Genomic DNA, 21,360 nt, shown 5'->3' on the forward strand with positions numbered 1-21,360 from the left:
GGGAGGGTGTATAAACTTTCCAACTGCCAAGTTAGTCACAGTAAAAGCTGAGCCCATAGCTAAACTCTAACATCTCAAAGCCATAAATTGTCAGAAACAACCAGACACAGAGTTATATCGGCCACTCAGTCATATAAACTGGATTTATCGAAGATTATTAAACATCTTTTCATGCAGTAATTGAATTTTATTGATCTCACATTGGAAAAATTTACTTTTGCATTTAACCCATCCCCTTGGGGAGCAACGGGCTGCCATTTTGTTTTGCCCAGAAAGCAATTAGGGGTTAAGGGTCTTGCTCAGGAACCTAGAGTGCAGGCTGTGGGGATCGAATCGGGTACTTGCAACCTTCTCAGAGCACAAGTGCACTGCTCTAACCACTAGCCTAACACTCCTCCCTGTGTCATCATTGTTGATGGTTAGTCCTACTGTATTTTATCTCAGATGGATAAACATAATCAGTTACAAAACAAAAAGCCTGTATCTTTAAGAAGCATTGAAATAGAATTGGTAGCTTCTTTATGTTTAATGTAAAAATATAATACGTTTGTCTCACAAAATGAGCTGTATTCATCTCTGTCCTTCCAACCGAGGCTTCAGGGTTATCCTAGCAGTGAGGAGGCAGGTACAGGAGGCATATTAATAAGATCTCCAACACTAACTGTCAGACACTGGTATCTGGGGTCACCAAGTTTAAGCTTTTTGTACACATTTGTACCAGAGAGCTGAGTTATTTTGGAGGCTGTTGTGGTTGCATTTTTTTTCTAGTGTGCATCCTTACTCAATCCAGCAGATGTCAGGCTTTCTTCATCTGCTTGACTCCTTTCAATAATTGAAAGCCTGATGATCATGCTCCACTTCTCCCTGTCTCCCTCTTCTACATGACTCCCAACCACCCCCTCCTCTGTCACACAGCCAAAATAATAAAATGCTGACTTCTCAAAGTGCTGTTGGTGAGCTCGTCTAGGCATAGCAACCCTGAAGCCTGACCCATGAGAGGAGAAACAGGAGAGGGAGGGGGGAGGAAAACTAAAGAGAGGGAACCTGCTTTAACTTCAGCTTCTGTCCTGCTGAGGGGCTTCAGCCCTGTGCTTGTGTGAAGGTAAGTGGGAGGCTTTTTTCTCCTATCTCTGCTGTTTGTTCTTTGCTACACAGGGATCCATTAATTAATTGATTCCTATTTGTGTTTGGACAACTTTGAGAAGATTTGGGTCCTTATAGCCAGAACTGGACAAGTATGTGTGTCGTTTTAATATTTTTATTGTTCAGTTTTATTTAGTGTTCCTGCTGCTAAATGTAGTTTAATTTTAAGCTAAAAAAATAGTTCAGCTTTTGCAAGGTAGACTTTCTGATAGCTTCCCATCCCTATTTGACTGATTTGTCACAGATGTTTTGGAGTCTCTGGAAGCTGTAGGTTGGAGAGAGAACAGCTAAAGTTTGTTAAATCCAGTAAAGCTCCATTATTGGCTGACATCTGTGTTTCTCTCCTTGGATCAGATTGTCTTTTGGGTTATTTTCCTCAAATAAAACCTTTAAAAGCTGCTCTCAAGGGGCTCCAAATGGTATTCTGACACAGTCTCAAGTAGCAACCCAAGCTGGGGAGGATTGACACGACTGAAAGGAGCTGACTTGTGAAGCTAAAATTAATCCGAGGGCTGATTTGGAATGTTACACTCGGGTGGTAAGGCGTGGAGAAGATGACCCCCTAATGGTGAGAGATCTTTACAGAGGTCTGCTGCTCAATGAGCCCCCAGCCTTGCTCTTAAAAACTCTTATTTGGCTACGATTGCATAAAAAAAGAAAGAAAAAGAAATATGATCAAAGCAGAGTTGAGTAAAAAACATTTTATTATTTCAAATGACTGAGATGTTGACTGAGGTATATATATCCTCGCACTGTGTGAAATTTAACCTCAAACATTTGATCTTATTTTTTGCAGAAAACATTTATTTGTCATTTTTTCATTTCTTAAAGGAAGATCCAAACCATTAAGTTCAAAAACAGGCATTTTCAGTACATTTATAGATTAAATTAATTGATAAAAACGAACTACAAACAGGTAAATCAGATGCAGTGGGTAAAGGTGTGCTTTGAAACATCAACCATTTTAGTGAGGGTTGAACCTCAGTAATGACAGCGATCAACAGACAGACGTAATTGGTTCAAATGAAAGAACAAGCTGGATGAAATCAGAGATGTAACTTTACAATATTATAGTTAACTATTGCCAAGGAGGAGCTGCTACTGTGTTTAATACACACATTTTTTTCCATTTCAATTAATTTTTGCTTTCAAAAGTGCATCAAAATTATCTTTGTATTATTTATTTTCTGTAAAAATATTTGAGAAAATCTTAAACATTTAATAGGAACATAAAAGTTGGGAAACAATTTTTACTTACTTTACCTTTCTTGTAGAAATCAGTCAGCTATAAAGTTGATATGTTTGCATTTTAGAGCCTGTCTAATATAGATCTGGAAATCAGATACAGTCTATGAGAACGGTCATTGAAAGTAAATGTTCTAGTTGAACCGTATACATGCAAAGATGTATGTTAATTTTCATGGCAAGTAAGCACATGTTTTAGGATATCTGGAGAAGAATGAATCCAATCAAACCAATAGATGCACAAATTGTTTCCAGTTGGTTTTTAAGTGCAATAGAAAATTAACCTATAGACGTGTCTTAAATTGATTATTCTTCTTTTATTACATCTCAGATTCATCTTATATATCAAGGACTTTTCTCCACTTCTTATAAAGACAAATACGTATGTTATTTCTTATATTTTAAAAGGTCTTAAAGGAGTCTGAGTTTTTTTCCTTTTTCTTATTAAAATCAGAAACTGTCAGAAATGCCTGTTTCTCTTACCTCTTCAGTACCTAACCCTTATATAATGTATTTGTAACTGATAAGACTGTACTACCACTATCAGTCTCAGTCAAATCGACCTCAAAGCAGGAGCTTGTAGATGCAGAAGAGTTTTAACTGGAAAATAGACAGAAGTACACTGCAAAAAATATAAATCTCAATAAGTTATTTTTTCTTAAAATAAGTGTGTTTTTCCTTGATTTGAGGAGATAAGTAAGACACTTTGCCAATGGAACAAGACAATTTCCTTTTAAAATAAGAAAAAACTATTTTATCGTCTTATTTCAAGTAAATATTATCTAACTATCTTATTTTAAGAGTGAAAATACTCATTCCATTGGCAAATCATCTTATTTACCTGCTCAAATTAAGGCTAAATATACTTAATTTAAGCCATTTTTTACTTATTTCTGGATTGTTTTTGCAGTGTAGAAACAACTTGGATCATAGCCTGTTTATTTCATTTGGAAACTCTACTGGAGCTTCTGGGGAAAAGTCAGTATTCAGTATTGCACTGACTGTTTCCAGTGAGGCGGACTGGTGCAGTAACACAAGGAACAGCAATAATTCAATTTTAAGAAAAGTTTCCTCTAATGAAATCGCTTCATGCATCTTTATGCAGTTAGACCCTGCATGAAGAATAGGTGAGCATTCTTCCACTGTAATGCTTTGCTGTGAATGATGAATTTAGTCATTGACACAGTAAAGCATTGTTTCTTATTATCTCCCCCTTATGACATTATATCTATTTCATTATTCTCTGGTTTTACTTTGTTCCATCCCATGCATGTCAGAGGTCAACACACAGAAATTACATAAACTGTTATAGAAAAGGTCTTCCTGTCTTAGTTAATGGTTCAACAGTGAGAGGTTTAAAAGCTCCATTATTTAAAAAAGTGACTGCAGAAAGTCCTTTGAATCACCTCCATCTTCCTCAACACCTAACCTTGGGATCCTGAGTTTGTGTCGATGGCTTTACACATTAGAGCAGCAGTGATGGGAAGCCAGCAGAGCAGTGAGGTCAAAATAACAACCAGTTTTATCAAATAACAACCAGTTTTTATCACCAGTTTGTTCTTGCTCAACCTTTATTTGAATTCATTACTAGATTCTGAGGTTTTTGTGTATCTTTTTTTTTGGCCCTGAATGTTTCTTGTCTAAAACATTAATAATTTGTTTTTGAATGAAAATAAACAGCACAAACATGACACTAAGACAATGTAATATGAGCTCAGAGAGAATTTATTAGCACTAAATACTTTAATGATGCGTACGCAATGGTCTGATTGTTTTTAGACAGGTTAGTTTTGTTGTTTGGTTTATGACTTTTCCCAGTTAGAGATGAAGGTTGTTAAAGCACAGCCTTGTGAGTGTGTCCTCAATTAAAGACTGGCACCGTTTCAGCAGGTATAAGAGCATGTTTTAGGATAAACCAACCCTGTGCTGTTTTTGAAGAGAGCAGCTTCTTTCCCTTCGTTCTCTAAGCTCCCAGACCCGTTGCTATGCTTCTCTGATCCTTTGCTGTCTGCGATCCTTTAATTCAAACTGAGCAAGCACGACATAAATTTACTTTTTTCTAATGGGGCAAAATTTTCTTTTAGAGTTCAACTCTAAATTATTACACTTAGTTCATTTACAGCACATGGACTGTAACGAAAGCCCTCCATTCAAGTTGATTTGGTGTTATCTTTTATCAATTCATTGGGTTTTACACATGTAAGATTTTTGATAAGTGACCTGGGAGGGAAACCCGTGCCTATGGACACCCCCCCATATATTTCTATCAGTTGAGAATGGACATATATTCCCACCTGGGAGCTCTGGGTCTGTGTGTTGCATCTGGAAAATCAGGAGGCATCAAAATAAGGAAGCAATGGCTTTATTTTAAACTCCCCCCAAAATGTTTTTTTTTTATCTTTGGCTGAGGCTCATACAACAGAGAAGCTTAATTTCAGCTCCACATGCATTAGACCTGTAAATAATGATCATTTTGTATACATGCCTCGATCCAACCGGCGGCGGTCCGATGCATCGACACGTCCGAAAGAGCATCGATTCATGGTTTCATCTTTTTATCCATTTGCTCCTGGAACAACTTTGCTACTTCTGTTATTTGCTGTCGTTTCTAAAATAAAATGCATTACGATATTACAGTTTTCATTGATGTATTTGAAAATTTGAAACATTGTTTAGCCTGTAAGGTAAAAAAAAAACAAAAAAACAAACAAAAAAAACAATTGAATCGTATCGTGGTGTATTCTTGAGTATAGAAAATAATCGAATTGTTGGGTCAGGAAATTGATACTGAATCAAATCACCATGATGGGTGTGATATTCAACCCTGACATGCATAATGGATGTCATAGTTTATATCATGAACCACATATCCACTATGTAAAAGTCAGAAGATGAGGGAACCAGTAAATTGAAGGGTTCATTCTTCCGCTCAGCTCTTTCTGAATTTCTCTTTATTTGGTATTTAAACTTTTCTGATGGTATTTTTTGGCCAAAGATGATTTTACTTCTCTTTCACAGTTGAGGAAGATTTGGATCAAAGATGAAAACATTGGCCCTTTAAACCCGAACATGGCATACTTCAATTAAAACTCTTCCTTTGAACGATGAACCATCTGCTCCTTATTTGTGTGACAGAAGTCCTGCATTAGTGTCTGCAGATATGTTTTGGGTGGGCCTGCTCCTGTATGAGCGGGTGTTTGTCAATGATAAATAAGGGATTGCTCTTTTCACTCCTCTCTACATTCTGCTATTCTTAGTTGCTATGTGGTGAGCGAAGGGTTTAATGTTACAAGGACCCTGCTGTCTTTGTGTCATATGTTTCAGTACCAGTGCATCAGTGTTTAGTTCATCTGTTTTATATGTTTTAGTTTAAAGCTGCTCTCGTCTTTGTTGTTTGATTACCTGAAATGCATCTGTTATTACCAGCATCACTTTTTTATGATACTAGTTAAGCAGCTGGTTAGCTCTGTTTTCCTTGCTTCTGATTTACAGTTTTATCAGGTATAAGTTTGGGAGAGCTGCGTGCTTAACAAGAACAGTAACATGTATCCTTGAGTCTGTTTTTGAGTGTTTATCATTTCAAAGAATTTAACATTCTTACGAATATATGAAAGCCATTAGGGAAATATTTTTATTAAGTTTTCCTTTCTTTCCACACAGTGGCCTTAAATCCAGGGGGTTGCAGCGGTGTGTATGAGTGAGTGTATGTGAGCCATGTCGGACCCAAGGAACATCGATGAGGATGCCATCCTCAAAGGCCTCAGCGCTGAAGAGCTGGAGCAGCTGGAGTATGAACTGCAGGAGATGGACCCTGAGGTATGGAGTAAACCTGCCATGTGGTCAGTTATCGATCGCTCACTCTGGAGCCACAGGGGACTGATGGTCTAACTCTAAATTAGGACAGATTTTTCATAATCAATGCAAAATGATTATTACAAAAATGATTATATTATATTATATTGTAATTATTATATTATATTGTCATTTTTATATTATATTATATTCGTTACCCTTGAACTGTTCCACATTTTGACAAATTTCAACATATCTTACCAGCTAAAATAAAGCACCCCCACAGAATAAAGCTGCTATTGCCATGCTCTATGTTGGGAATGGTGTTTTTGGGGTTATCGATAGTTTTCCTCCAATATTTACATTACTGCATCACCTCCTATATGACTTTTGGCAAACTGCATACAAGGCTTTTCATTACTTTTTTCTCTAAAATCCCTTGTTTTTTAAGCTCTTATTAAAAAAAAAGTCAAATTTGCAGAGCGATTGTTGTCAGAGTTTACAGCCTGAGCAGCTCATCCACAGTTACCTTGGACATCTTGGCTGCTCCAATTTTGCTATCTCTGCTTGATTGTCAGGTCAGGTAGATGGACAAACAGTATCTTGGTGGTTTGGATTGATTTTTTAATTTTTTTTTTATGCTAAACCTAACAAAATTAGAATATTGTGTAAGGGTTAAATTTTGAAGACACCTGGTGCCACAAACTAATCAGCTGATTAACTCAAAACACCTGCAAACGGCTTTAAATGGTCTCTCAGTCCAGTTCTGAAGCCTACACAAACATGGGGAAGACTTCAGATTTGACAGCTGTCCAAAAGGCGACCATCGAGACATTGCACAAGGAGGGAAAGACACAAAAGGTTATTGCTGAAGAGGCTGGCTGTTCTCAGAGCTCTGTGTCCAAACCCATTAATAGAGAGGCAAAGGGAAGGAAAAACTGTGGTCAGAAAAAGTGTACAAGGGATAGGGATCAGCGCGCCCTAGTCAAGATTGGGAAAAAAAAAAAACCCATTCAAAAATGTGGGGGAGATTCACAATGAGTGGACAGCTGCTGGAGTCAGTGCTTCAAGATCCACTACCAAGAGACGCTTGAAAGACATGGGTTTCAACTGCCGCATACCTCGTGTCAAGCCGCTGTTGACCAAGAAACGTCTCACCTGGGCTAAGGAAAAAAAGAGCTGGACTGCTGCTGAGTGGTCCAAAGTCCTGTTTTCTGACGAAAGCAAATTTTACGTTTCCTTTGGAAATCGAGGTCCCAGAGTCTGGAGGAAGACAGGAGAGGCACAGGATCCACGTTGCCTGAAGTATAGTGTAAAGTTTCAACCATCAGTGATGGTTTGGGGTGCCATGTCATCTGCTGGTGTCGGTCCACTCTGTTTCCTGAGATCCAGGGTCAACGCAGCCATCTACCAGCAAGTTTTAGAGCACTTCATGCTTCCTGCTGCTGACCTGCTCTATGGAGATGGAGATTTCAGGTTCCAACAGGACTTGGCGCCTGCACACAGAGCAAAATCTCCCCGTGCCTGGTTTACGGACCATGATATTTCTGTTCTAAATTGGCCAGCCAACTCCCCTGACCTTAGCCCCATAGAAAATCTGTGGGGTATTGTGAAAAGGAAGAAGCAGAATGCCAGACCCAAAAATGCAGGAGAGTTGAAGGCCACTATCAGAGCAACCTGGGCTCTCATAACACCTGAGCAGTGCCAGAAACTCGACTCCATGCCATGCCGCATTAATGCCGTAATTGAGGCAAAAGGAGCTCCAACCAAGTATTGAGTATTGTACATGCTCATATTTTTCATTTTCATACTTTTCAGTTGGCCAACATTTCTAAAAATCCCTTTTTTGTCTTAGCCTTAAGTAATATTCTAATTTTGTGACACACGGAATTTTGGATTTTCATTTGTTGCCACTTCAAATCATCAAAATTAAATGAAATAAACATTTGAATGCATCAGTCTGTGTGCAATGAATAAATATAATGTACAAGTTACACCTTTTGAATGCAATTACTGAAATAAATCAAGTTTTTCAAAATATTCTAATTTACTGGCTTTTACCTGTATTGTGTTAAAAATTATTCATACTCTAAAGTATTACACTGCTTTATATAACTTGATTGGTGTGTAAATTGGCCATCATGGACTTATTTGTTCATCAGTATTCTCAAACAAACATTCGATTGCTTCAAAGAACAGATACCCAAACCTTTGATGCCACAGCTTCCTTTAAGTAATTGTGTTAACTTGTAAAACTTGATTTCTAATCAACTGATCTTGGGATCTCCTAGAATGCTATGCTCCCAGCTGGAATGCGACAGCGAGACCAGACGAAGAAGAGTCCGACAGGGCCATTTGACCGTGATGCCCTGCTGCAGCACCTGGAGAAGCAGGCGCTGGAGCATCCTGACAGGGAGGACCTGGTGCCCTTCACTGGCCAAAAGAAAGGTCGATTGCTCTTAGCTCTTTATGCAATGTTGATGATGATAAAAGTTTTATTGGTCCCTTATAGTAGAAATAAATTGACATACATAAACAGTGTTACAAAAAAGATTAATAGAGGCATACAAAGAGCAAAGAGTAAAAGATATAGGGTATACAGAAAATAGAAGCTATTTTTTGATGAGTGCAAAAATCTATTTCTTTTATTTACAGAAACAAAATAAAAAGTTGTAAAATTAAATGCAAAAAAATATTAAATTCTAACTCTTCGAAAAAATATTAGCCTACTTAAAGAGCGCTTCACCTCTAGCATGATTTAATCTAAAAAGCAAAGACTTCTTTCATCTTTTTTAAACATCCACAGCATTGCAGTCTGCAATGCACCAGTGCATCAAAGTTCAGGGCTCTTTGATTCAGGTCTGTGTGGGATTTGCCGCTCACTGACCTGTGAGGCTAAGTTCATTATACAGCTGCTGCCCAGCATGTATTGACCCCCCCCCCCAAAACCTGACATCTCTGAACTGTATGTTAGTTTTAAATAATGTATTTAAACAGAAACTTAAATGTAAGAATTCCATATTTTTTTCTGTCTAAAATGTCCCTCATAGGATCCAGTGTAGGATTCACAACTGCTTCCAAACACTTAGTTTTGCAAATAAAATTATCATCAACATTGTTTTATTTAAACCATATTAAAAACATCTGCAAAATCTCATTTGAAATAACGTCATGTGCATAAATAATAGAGTTAAATTAAACATTCTAGTCTATAGTTTCTCTATACTCTATACTACTATAGTTTTTAACTGCTACATGTCATAAACGTGTGTGTTTTTGTGTGGGCAAATATATACATATACTCATCTATTTTTGCCTCTCTTTTTTGTGTTCAGGGAAGGCATTTGTACCTAAGAAGCCAAAGGAGATTCCCATGCATGAGCAGGTGATGCTGGAGCCAGAGCTGGAAGAAGCTTTGAAAAATGCCACAGATGCAGAGATGTGTGATATTGCAGGTTAGAAGACCATTGTTATATTTAATCTAAAAAGTCTGAATAGCAGTATTATGTGTTAAATACCATAAAAGTGTCATAAAAATACAGTAATTAAAAAAAAATATGTCCAACCAAAGTGCTTTAGATAACAAAGAGTTTAGAATGATATGCTTTTCTAGAGAAAATCACTTCTATAAGATATACAAACAAAAAAAGTTTATATTTTTCTTTGCCTTAATGTGTTTTTTCCCAATTGAGTTTCCCCACCAGCAGCTGCTGACCAACCTGTAATAATGGCATACAATGCATGGCGTGATCTCATTGTTTTCACTGCAGCCACCCTGACCCACATAGTTCAATCATGCAGGCCTGTTGTCTCTACTGTTGGTTTCAAATTGTTTCCCTCAACACTAAGATGGCAAAGTTGTCCCGAGCAAACAGACGCCAGAAATGCAGCAGGTTCCAATTCCCCAGGCTCAGCAACTCTAAAATAAATGAGCCTGGCTTGAGGCCACTGAAGAAAGGGTGGGGAGGATCTCAGGACGGTGTGAGAAATGATACTGTATCTGTCTGAAGCAGACATGTGGGAAGACACTGTGTAAAAAAGACACAGTTTTCAATGTTTCCTGAGGGTAAGAATGGTTAAACTTAAGTTTAGGATTCAGAATGTGTCTCCAGTTGGTTTAACACCAGCTTTTACTAAGTGCACTAGAGGATTTTTCAGAACAGAGCTTTATAGCCAGCTGAAGAGAAAAGGGCTGCTCAAACACTGGCAGTTTATAGAAAAATTTATAGAAAAGGAAAAAATTCACAGAATTAAGCTTGAAACAGTTGAGTTTAACTCTGTCCACACAGTAACTGAATCCTTAAAGAAGTTCATTTTATTGATAGTGGCAGAGCAGGCTGAATACACAGCAACAGTCTTCTGACATCCGGTCAGGCGAGCAGGCATCCATAAAGGCAGAACAGTGAGGTGTGTTTGTCCAGCACCATCGGTCTGTTACAGCCGCCACATGTTTGACCCTGGACAGCATCCAGATCAGGATTAAATCTCAGTTAGCTCCTGTCAGTCTTTGTGTGGGCTACAGTAGAAAATGAAAAATATAGCAGAACTACCTTTCTGAGCTCAGACAGCATCAGACAAGTTATTCTGTAAAGTTGACTTTTAAATTTAGTCCTATTTTAAGAAAAACACTGTTAATAATCTGACTTTATTTTTCAGTTTAGCAGCCCATTTTGTTTTGTAAAGCTACCATGGATTATTTTAAGGGTCAAGCCGGATTTCATGGGGGTGTTAATTGCTAGAAACACCCCTACATCCGTCAAATAAATCTCTACCCCCTTAACAAGCAGCTGCCCTCCCTGGGTTCTCTTTCCCTCAAGGTTCCCATGGTTCCCCACACCAAGTCATGAGGCTGGTGGGTGGGTAGATGGGTGCTGTCACAGCAGTTGGCTTCGAGATCAGATTGGTGTGTTAAAAAAAAAAACAACAACAAAAAAAAACGGGTGTGCCACCTACTGGTGGCATACTCTAATAACAACAGACTTAGAATCCCAGAATCCACTAAACGTGTTCAGAATGTATTTCATTTATTTTAGTATTTGTAATCTATCTATCTATCTATCTATCTATCTATCTATCTATCTATCTATCTGTCTGTCTGTCTGTCTGTCTGTCTGTCTGTCTGTCTGTCTGTCTGTCTGTCTGTCTGTCTGTCTGTCTGTCTGTCTGTATATATTTTGTCAGAAAATTTGTAATAATTGTAAAAATTGTATAGTTGATTGTGATAAATTTATCAGCTGAGCGAAAACAATATCATAAACGAGGGTAACAGATGCCTGCGTAAATTCTCAGTCATCTGGGTCATGGATGTCAGGTAACGACTACCGTCTACAAACATCTACAAAAAGAAAAGACTATCTCCAAAAACTGGAAAAAGAGAAAGCTATCTGTCGCTCTCTCTACTATAAACTGTACCCAGGGGAGGCAATACCATTCATATATGGTCTTCCAAATATACACAAGGAAGGGTTTCCCCTCAGGCCCATTGTCAGCAGGATTAATTCAGTGACAAATACTATTGCAAAACATCTTGCAACAATTTTGTTTCCACAGACTTTATTTCCAAAGTCCTGCATTTGAGACTTTCTCTATGTGAAACCATTGTTTTGTTTGATGTAACCTCTCTTCACCTGCACTCCCGAATCACAAGCAGTAACACAGTTAGGACAGAACTGGAACAGGAAACCTTGAAAGACAGAAACACTTTAACACCTAACCAGAATTGTAACCTCTTGCATCTCTGCTTATCAACAAACAGTTCAAATACAGTGATAACTTTTACAGACAGAAACATGGATGCACCATGGGCTCCCCAGTTTCGCTCATTGTTGCAGGTATCTATATACAGTAGGGGAGGTGGAGAGCAGAGCTCTCACGGAACACAACCACAAGAGAACACAACCAACTCACTCGTTCAGAACGTGGATGACACCAGGTTAAAAATCCAAACATAGGAAGTTGATGCATTCACCAATCACATCATCTCATTGGATACTAACATCAAGTTTACTAGAGACAATGTCAAGAACAACATGTTACCGTTTCTGGACTGTGCTGTGCACATTAAAGACAATGGAAGTCTTAATACTGAGGTGTACCCCTGAAACCTACACAAAAGACCAATACCTTCATTTTGACTCACATCATCCGCTGGAACATAAACTTTCTGTGATCAGAACTCTGAGTTATCAGCCTGACAATATTCCTTCAGTTATAGAGGAGGAACAACAGGAACAAAAACATGTTAGGAAGTCACTTTAAGTATGTTGTTATCCAAACTAGGCGTTTGTTAAGTTGGCCAAAACAACTAGCAGGAAGAAAAACACTGCATGCAACACAGAGGAGAAAACAAAGAGACGCAAAAACATTGTAATTCCATATGTGCATGGAATTTCTGAGAAACTCCAAACAAAACATACCAGTGAATTTCAAACCCCACAACAAACTCAGACAAAAACTGGTTTAGCACAACACACAAACCTAAGGTGAGCAGCGTTGTGTTTGCGATCCAGTGCAGTGAGGACTGCACAGCCTATTACGTTGGAGAAACCAAACAATTACACAAACGCATGGCACAGCATAGGAGAGCCAGAAGCTCTGGTGTTCAAGGACACACCTTGGAACACCAGAGTGTTCAGATTTTGGACAGAGAAGACACATGGTTTGAAAGAGGGGTGAAGGAAGCCATCTTTGTGAGGAGAGAAAAGCCATCAATGATCAGAGGGGTAGGATTGCGTTTTCAGCTTCCAAGCATTTACAACTTAGTCATGGAACTCATCACAAATAAATTACATAAGCACTTGTTTTATGATTCAAAAGACTGATCACATAGCCAATGCACAACAAAAGGCTCCAACAATCCAGAAGAACAAGGGGTGGCTATTTGATTTCCAACAGTATTGACAAAGACTCCTGGATAGGTGTGGAAACGTCTTCTGAGCAAAAGTCTGGTTCCCTTTCAGTTTAAGCCTGTTTGTGGCAGAGTAACAGAACAATTTCAAATTGAAACACTATTGTTTTATTTTATTTTTTTTGGAAATCCTGGTACTTCAGTTTACCAGTTTTTTGTTGAGATTTTCTTGTACTAAAGAAAATACTCAGCGTGATGTGTTCCTATAAATATTTTGCATTTCAGTGTTTAAGTGGGTGAATTTCTGAACCCAAATGTGATTTGTTGTTTTTATGGGAACAACTGTTGCATTTAACACACAGCCACAGTTTTTCAGCATTGCAGCATTTCAGGAGTCTTCATCTGCTCCTTTATCTAGATGCATATCCATCTAGCTGTATCATTGTAATAGGACAATTTATATTATAAATAACAACTTCTCAAATGAAGGTTTTTGCTGAGTGTTTTTAAATCAGTTTTGCATGTAACACACAGCCTCTTAACTAAGAGAAAATTAGTGTAATCAATTAACCTAACACTCATATTTTTTGACCGTGGAAGGATACCCAGAGAGAACCCACACATGGAGAGAGAGAACATGCAGACTCCATGAAGAGAAATACTCCAGGGCCAGAGTTAGAACCCAGGACCTCTTTGAGCTAACATCTGTGCCAACCACATAGTCCTAACTAAGACAAAACAAACGGTACTTTTGTTTGAAGGACAGAGATACAGACATTTCATCATGAAGCACATGGACTTTAGAGTCTTTTAAATGCAAAGAAGAAAACAATAATCTGGTTTGCCAGCAAACCATTGAATAAAAACTTGTTTTCAGGCATATTTGAAGTGTAGGTACACAGTAGAAGCACAGACTTAAAAAATAAAATACCGACAACAAGCAGGATCTGGCATGTGATTTGATTCAAATGTAAAGATATTTATATCTGAATAGTGACACAGCTCCCTGTACTTGCAGCCATCCTTGGAATGTACACTCTGATGAGCAACAAGCAGTACTACGATGCTCTGGGCACCACAGGCACAATCGCCAACACAGAGGGGATCAACAGTGAGTGATATACATTTAAGAAATGCAGCTTCTTTTCAACGTGTATCTAATCACTGAAGATTAATTCAGTAGTGTTAAATAAACTAGATTTATGTATCTTTGCATTTCTTGTGTTTCCTTATCACATTCAGGTGTTGTGAAACCAGATCCGTTCAAGAGCTTCCCCGAAGAACCTCCAAACACCACCAATGTGGAGGAAACCCTGGAGAGAATCATCAGCAATGACAGCTCCCTGACGGAGGTCAACCTTAACAACATCAAGGTACTTTCAATGGTGCATTAAAATATAGATTAACAAAAATGTGTGACTTTAATTTTAGGGAAATTCAATATATGTGTTTAATCCTGCAAAAGAAACCTAACTTAAATTCAGAGTAATTTTAAGTTACTTCTGGAATTTTTTGTTTGTCATTCATGGGCTTTTCACCACTTGCTAGTACACATTATATATTGGTCTATGAAATATATAAATTAAAGAAAAGTTAATGTTTTTTTTGAACCTGACTCATATCACGACTACTAAGGAGACCTTTTTGACCTGCAGGACATTCCTATCCCGACTCTAAAGGAGGTCTTTGAGGCAATGAAGGAGAACTCCCATGTGGAGGTTCTGAGCATCGCTGCGACCCGTAGCAATGATCCTGTGGCTTATGTGAGTACATCAGTGTTTTTAAACTAAAACTATAGCAGAAAAATAGACATATTTGAGATTCTGGCGTTAATACTTAAAATTTATTTTGAATCAGATACATTTCCTACTTAAATACATATATTTACCTCTGAACTGGATTATATTTTCATCTGCATTGGTTTGTGTGTTTTCAAAATAACTATAAAAATAATAAATGGATTTTGCTGAAATTTTCAAAAAAAGTGTGTATTGTGACTGGCAACAAATGAATCAGTTTTGGCAAGGGTGCAGATTAGCATCTGGATCCAGGGATTTTTTTTTAATGATTCTGTGAATACAGGTATTACCTTAAGATGGAAGTCACAATATATCAGGGGAAATTAGCTTCTTGGCAGATGTCTGCGCTTTCCGAGTGCTTTTGTAGTTTATGCATTCTCTAAATTACAATACATTTAGTTAGATAATAAAACAAAATATCAAATAAGAAAATCTAAATATTCAGCCAGATAAGTTGGTCTAAAATGAAGTAAAGAAAATTCTTAACATATGTTCATTTTCCCTTCATTTTAGCAGGCAAGTAAAACGATCTGCTAAAAGAGCAAGTATTTTGACCCCTTAAATAGGGTTATTATATATATACCGCACTTGAAATTAGATAATGGAGATGTTTTTCTTATTTAAGATGCATTTTTTTTTCTCCAAAGGCAGATTTTAATTCAAATTAAATGCCTTTTTTATTTAAAGGATAACTACAAAACGTAACTTTTTGCTTTGTGTGCAACTGTCACCAGGCGTGTGCTGAGATGCTACAGGAAAACACCAGCTTGCAGAGTCTTAACATTGAATCCAATTTCATCACTTCAGATGGCATGATGGCCATCATTAAAGCCATGGCTAGTAATGCTACACTGGTAGAGCTCAAGATTGACAACCAGGTAAACAACAGATGTGTTCCTACTTAGGTTTGGACTAATCAATATCTGTAAAACAAACAAATAGACTGCTGTTTTTTTAGAAGAATTGCTGTTCTTTCCTACAGAGGCAGAAACTGGGCGACACAGTTGAGATGGAGATTGCCTCCATGTTGGAAAACAACTCCAGTATCCTCAAGTTCGGCTATCACTTCAACCAGCAGGGTCCCCGTGCCAGAGCGGCCATGGCTATCACAAGAAACAACGACATGAGTGAGTACTGCCCACTATGTTCAGAATAAATGTTAAGGTTTTTTTTTAGTTATCGAAAATTTATCAATGCAGAAATACTAAAGCTTCTAAATAACTTTTCTTGCAAGAGTAAGTTCCAGCTAGAAGCTTATATAATCTCATAATAGGGTGGATTATGTTTTTGTTGATGCATATTCATCTTTCTTAAAGATGGACTAATCACACAACAAACAGCTTGAATAAATATAGTTTTACTGGATTTATGAATGCAAATATATGGATGCTACCACCACAGTGCATCTGAGAATGTATACATTTTCATTTAACAGCTCAGAAAATTAAAACTTAACAGCACAGTAACTCTTAAAACATCAAAATTTCAATTAATAAATCTTTTAGCCTACTTTCCTGACCTGAAACCTAAAAGTTTGGACTATGCATAAAAGTGACTCGATAGAGGAACCCAAACAATTAAAATAAACTCTAAAAGCTCTGCTAATGGGAGAGATCAAATCCACAGCTAGAGTAATGCCACAAGCTTGTTCATGGCTATAAAAAGCGTTTGGCTGTCATGCAAAACACAAAGTGACAAGTTGGGAAGGGTTGTGGGTACATTGCTTATTATATATATATACATTTTACATATTCATAATTTTGCCAATGCAAATAAGGATGCACCGATCAAAATGTTTTTACTTGCATCCAATTCTGACTCAGATCCTGATACTTTTTAATTATCAGAGCTCTGTTTTGATTCATTTTATCATAATCACTGTTGATTTTCTGAGAGACTGCCATAAACCTTTTTCTACAAGCAGGTATATGTCTAAATCTTAACACGTATATCCCCAAAGACAGCTTCAGATTGGCATAAGGCCAGGCAAGTTTCATTATAGAATATATTACAGAACCATATAATTCAAAAGTGCATTGCTGTGATATTTAAACAAACAAAAAAAGTTACAATAAGTTTGATTGAAAACTTAAACTAATAATGTTTAAGATTAGGCACATTCAAATGCCACTATAAAGAAAATGCTTTTAACCCTGATTTAAAACAAGTCTGGGTTTCAGTGCTTTAACTGTTTTCTGGGAGTTTATTCCAGATTATTGGAACATTAGAAATAAAAGCTTCCCCGATGTTTGGTTCTGGTTCTGCAGAACAAACTTGATCCAGAAGACCTGAGAGGTCTGGGTGGATGATCCTCTGAGAACAAGTCTGTAATGTATCTTAGCCATTCAGTGATTTATAGCCTAACAGGAGTACTGAAAGGCTATTATATGAGCAGGTCTTTGAAACTAGGAGGTTGTGTTTTGATGTTTTAGATTTGGTGAGAATATTGCCAGCAGCATTCTGGATCCACTGCAGCTGTCTGATCAATTCTTTTTTGAAATACCTGTGAAGATACTTTGCAATGATCAGTCCTACTAAAGATAAATGCGTCTATTTATTACATTTATTAATTTATTAAAGACAGATTTCCACAAAAGGGTAAAGGTTTCTGCTATTAAAGTGACTTTTAATCGAAAAATGTATCATAGAAACAGATTTAATAAATCTGCCCCAGTGGATCAGGACTATTTTCACCAGTACCCGATCTAGCAATGTCTTTATTATTAATGCAGATTGTTGAAAATGCATAATTAAATTATAGTTTGTTTAAACACTTACTTAACAAATGATTCAAATCAACAAAAGAAACAAAAATAAAAAATTATTTTGATAACTTTTGATTAGAATTGCTGCTGCAGAAATAATTAATAAAAACTCCATTTACATCAATTGAGATTTCTTTCTTTTACAGTTCGCCAGCAGAGACTGAGATAAAGCAAACAGTAGAAACATTCATCCCCCTCCCTGGAGTCTAAACGGACTGCTGCAGAAAACGAAGCACCAGCGTTCTCCATCAGGGGTGTGACAGAGAGGAATGAATCATCCCAAATCAATCTGGGTCACTGTGTTCGGTGGAAACCTTGTCTAACATCCATGCTTAACCATTTCGTTTCAGTTACTGCTGAATTCATTATAAAATGCTGTGATCAAATGTGAAGCGTCTTTTTTTATTCAGTTTGTTCATCACCAACATCTTCACAGACAATCTTTTGATCATGAAAACTTTTTTTTTTCACTTTTGTGGTGCTAAATTTTATGTGGCGAGGGAAACTGTAAATATTTTCAATAAAAATATCTATTGGAGTATTTCTTTTCTACATTTTTGGCAAGTTTAATTTGTTTCTCTTATTGTTGCACACATGTAAATGATTAAAGATGCATTTTAGGCGATCTTAATTTATGCAAGTGAAACAGATTAAACTGATGGATAATCTATAAATGTGAGGCAAACAGTATTTGTTCTGATACTTTTATGGTCATACTTGTTATATTTCACACTTAAATTATATGAACACATCAGAATATTGCAGAATATTTAGGATAAATGCCTTACATAAGAAATCACTTTATGTTAATCCGTTGAACTCTTCCCTGATCCAATGACTAGGTCCTACATTTAGAGCTATTTTTATGCACCATAACCTCCCTTTCTTGACCCTGAAGCAAAACATAACTTAGCCAAGAGAGCTTGAGTTACCTTGTTCCAAATATAAGAATCAACTTCAAGAGAGCAGCCCTTTAGTGAACCCAGAGATTTACAAACAGAACCAGCTGCTAACTTCTGATGATTTCATTTGTGTGTTCGTGCACAACCTGTCTGGTATGTTTTTTTATGTCCTCCCTCTTTATAATCTTTGTATAAAATAGATATTAGATCAGCTTGGTTTTCATAAAGACACAATGTCTCTGCATCTTCCATGTGCCTCATAGAAAATCATATTTAAATGGAAGCGACATTGACACACAGTCTGCACAACAGAAACACTCAAACTTCCAATGCACTAAAAGTTCCCATCTACAAGCAAAGGAAATTAAGTATTAAACGAAGGGAGAATGTTTCATAAAGACACAGTAATTATATCTTAAAGACAATTGCTTCAGAAAGTTCAGGCTATGTTGAAGAACCAGGCATGTCACACAATGCAAGTGACTTTGCCATTTAAGATCTAGCTTTTAGAGTTGGTTTACAGTATTCCCAAATTTAATTATACATTTTTTTCCCTTTTCTTATTAGATTTGAGGGCGGTCCTATGGTGCTGTTACACAGGGGCTACTCAAACATAAACAGAGGTCTTTGTTGCAGTTAATTTCTATCCAGGCAGGTGAAGCAGCTCATCCAAACCCTGGAACCACTAAAGATTTGGGTGGTGGGTTACTTGCATATAAACCTGTTGCAGTGCACTTAGATCTGGAAAAGCAAACTGTATATCTAGGAATATATGAGGGAAGCAATACATTTACTAAGTGATTTACTGTATATGTGATCTAAAGGAAATTAATTACTTGCAGTACCTTACTCTACCTTTGTGTAATAGGATCACAGAATCTCTGTGACTACTGCCTTTTTTCTGTGCTGCAGCGTTTATCTCAGAGGGACAGACTGGTTACTTGCTAATTTTATGTTAATAACCGACACCTCCCAGTGACAGCAGTGAAATGAGCAGGACTGTCCCTGTGTCACACACTCCTATCAGTTTAATCTGCTTCTGTTTCATTCAAAATGTTTAAACAGAGCCTGTGCATTCAAACTTCGATTGAGAAATTTGAAACCAATTCGACTCAGGCTCATGGTTTCATGTGTTTTCTTGTTAATCAAGCAAGGAAGAACACTGCTCAACAAAATGAAACTAAGCTCCAAGGTACACAAATTAGACTCAGATCAATCTTTTAAAAGGAACACCAGACGCAAGATGTAGACCAGTATTTTAACGAAGCATATTTTTATTGCTGGGCCCTCATCTAAAAGGCTATATTTTCAGGGTGACATGTCAATCTTTATGAGCATACAACTGCAGAAGTGAGTTTTTAAAAATAACTTAAACGTTAAGGGATCTCAACACGTTTCCTGTTGAGTTAGGATGGTTTAGAAACAAAGCGTTACACAACCGTAGGCAATGATCATGAGGCAATAAAATTGTAAAAAAAAAACAGGCCTTCTACTATAGTCCTGAACCCTTTATAATTTTAATTTCATCTTTAATTCTTGGAGATTCCAATATATATATGCCAATAAGCAGTCAATTATACTTCATGTTTAGGTGTGCCCGATGGTAGAAATTGACTTATATGGTTGTCAGCCCAATTTAGTGTCTTTCACCTGTGTCAGCATTGGCTGAGTCATACATGTGTTCGTCATTTTCATTAGTGCAATCAGTCATTTGTTATCATCGGGGCCTAAAGACTCGACCTTCAAAAATCAGCAGCACATATTGGGGATCGGTTAGATTTTTGTCAAAATAATTGGCATCTGCCTTCAAAAACCGGAACTGGTCAATCTCTACATGGTGGATGCCATTCAAGTAGTAGTACTAGTTGTAACAGCAAACAAGTTTCAGCTTGTTACAAAGGGATTCTACATAATTGAGTAGCCACGGGATTAAGGATAAGATAATGCACGGCCTGTAATTTATATCTGAAACTAGACCACGAAAATGTTTGAAGGATTTATTTACCGACCTGAAGTTTGGGAAACAGAGTTGATGTGAATTTATAACTGTTGGCTAATAAAAAAATAATAAAAAACTGCATGGGCTTGGCTAAATGTCACAAGCACTAGGGCTGAAACAATTAATCGGATTAATCGATTATTGAGATTATCAACTAATTTAGTAACTGATTATTCGTTAACTGGATTAAAGAGACTCTAAAACGGGTCACAGACCTTCTACAGCCTAGAGCTACTTTATAAGTACTGAGTCACAGGAAAGGCTACTATACTGATCTATGAACTAGACACGTCAGCGTTCAGCTTAACTTTATGCATCATAAACATATTTAATTGTTTAATCTATCATTTCCTGTTAGATATTGTCATTTTGAAATCTCTATAAAAGCTAGAATGCTCTCTGTGATTAATATGATGAAATGCTCTGCAAATAATTAAAAAAGAAGAGAAAAATATAAAAGAAATTTTCAAAATTAGCCCACTGGTGTGTTGTTTTGTGTCAGAAGACCCTTATGATCCTTGAGGGCCTCTTGGTGCCCACAGGCACCATATTGGGGACCCCTGCTCCAAAACGTGTCTTTACCTGAAAGAGCAACCCACTTGGAGCAGTAATTATACAAAAATTGTTAAAAAAAAATATACGAACATTGTGCATTTAAGATTTTAAAAAAAATCTGTCAATATGCTCTATCCAGAACTCCTAAAGTGGAAAAGTTTAGAGTTTTACCTGGTTTAAGTTCATAAAAAGTCTTTGGCTATCTGATTATTTATCGATTAATCAAAAAAATAATTCCGTAAAAATTTTAAAAAATATCCACTGGACTTGGTTTCCAAGATTTGAAGATGTTTCGCCACCTCTCCAGGAAGCT

The 21,360-nt window shown here is 37.0% G+C and overlaps 1 protein-coding gene across 1 annotated transcript; it reads left to right on the forward strand.

Annotated features, from left to right (window-relative positions):
* Window positions 1–945: 945 nt before the first annotated feature.
* On the forward strand, window positions 946–18,132 carry tmod4 (tropomodulin 4 (muscle)). The gene is made up of 10 exons (XM_038282454.1): window positions 946–1,102; window positions 6,049–6,204; window positions 8,472–8,628; window positions 9,516–9,635; window positions 14,046–14,138; window positions 14,270–14,400; window positions 14,683–14,790; window positions 15,561–15,704; window positions 15,809–15,953; window positions 17,738–18,132. Exons 2-10 carry the CDS (start codon window positions 6,103–6,105, stop codon window positions 17,758–17,760), a joined length of 1,023 nt encoding a protein of 340 aa, XP_038138382.1. The 5' UTR covers window positions 946–1,102; window positions 6,049–6,102; the 3' UTR covers window positions 17,761–18,132.
* Window positions 18,133–21,360: the final 3,228 nt, after the last annotated feature.

The sequence above is a fragment of the Cyprinodon tularosa genome, unplaced genomic scaffold (assembly GCF_016077235.1).
Source record: "Cyprinodon tularosa strain WSP-4 unplaced genomic scaffold, ASM1607723v1 ctg183, whole genome shotgun sequence".
In the NCBI taxonomy this organism is placed as follows: Eukaryota; Metazoa; Chordata; class Actinopteri; order Cyprinodontiformes; family Cyprinodontidae; genus Cyprinodon; species Cyprinodon tularosa.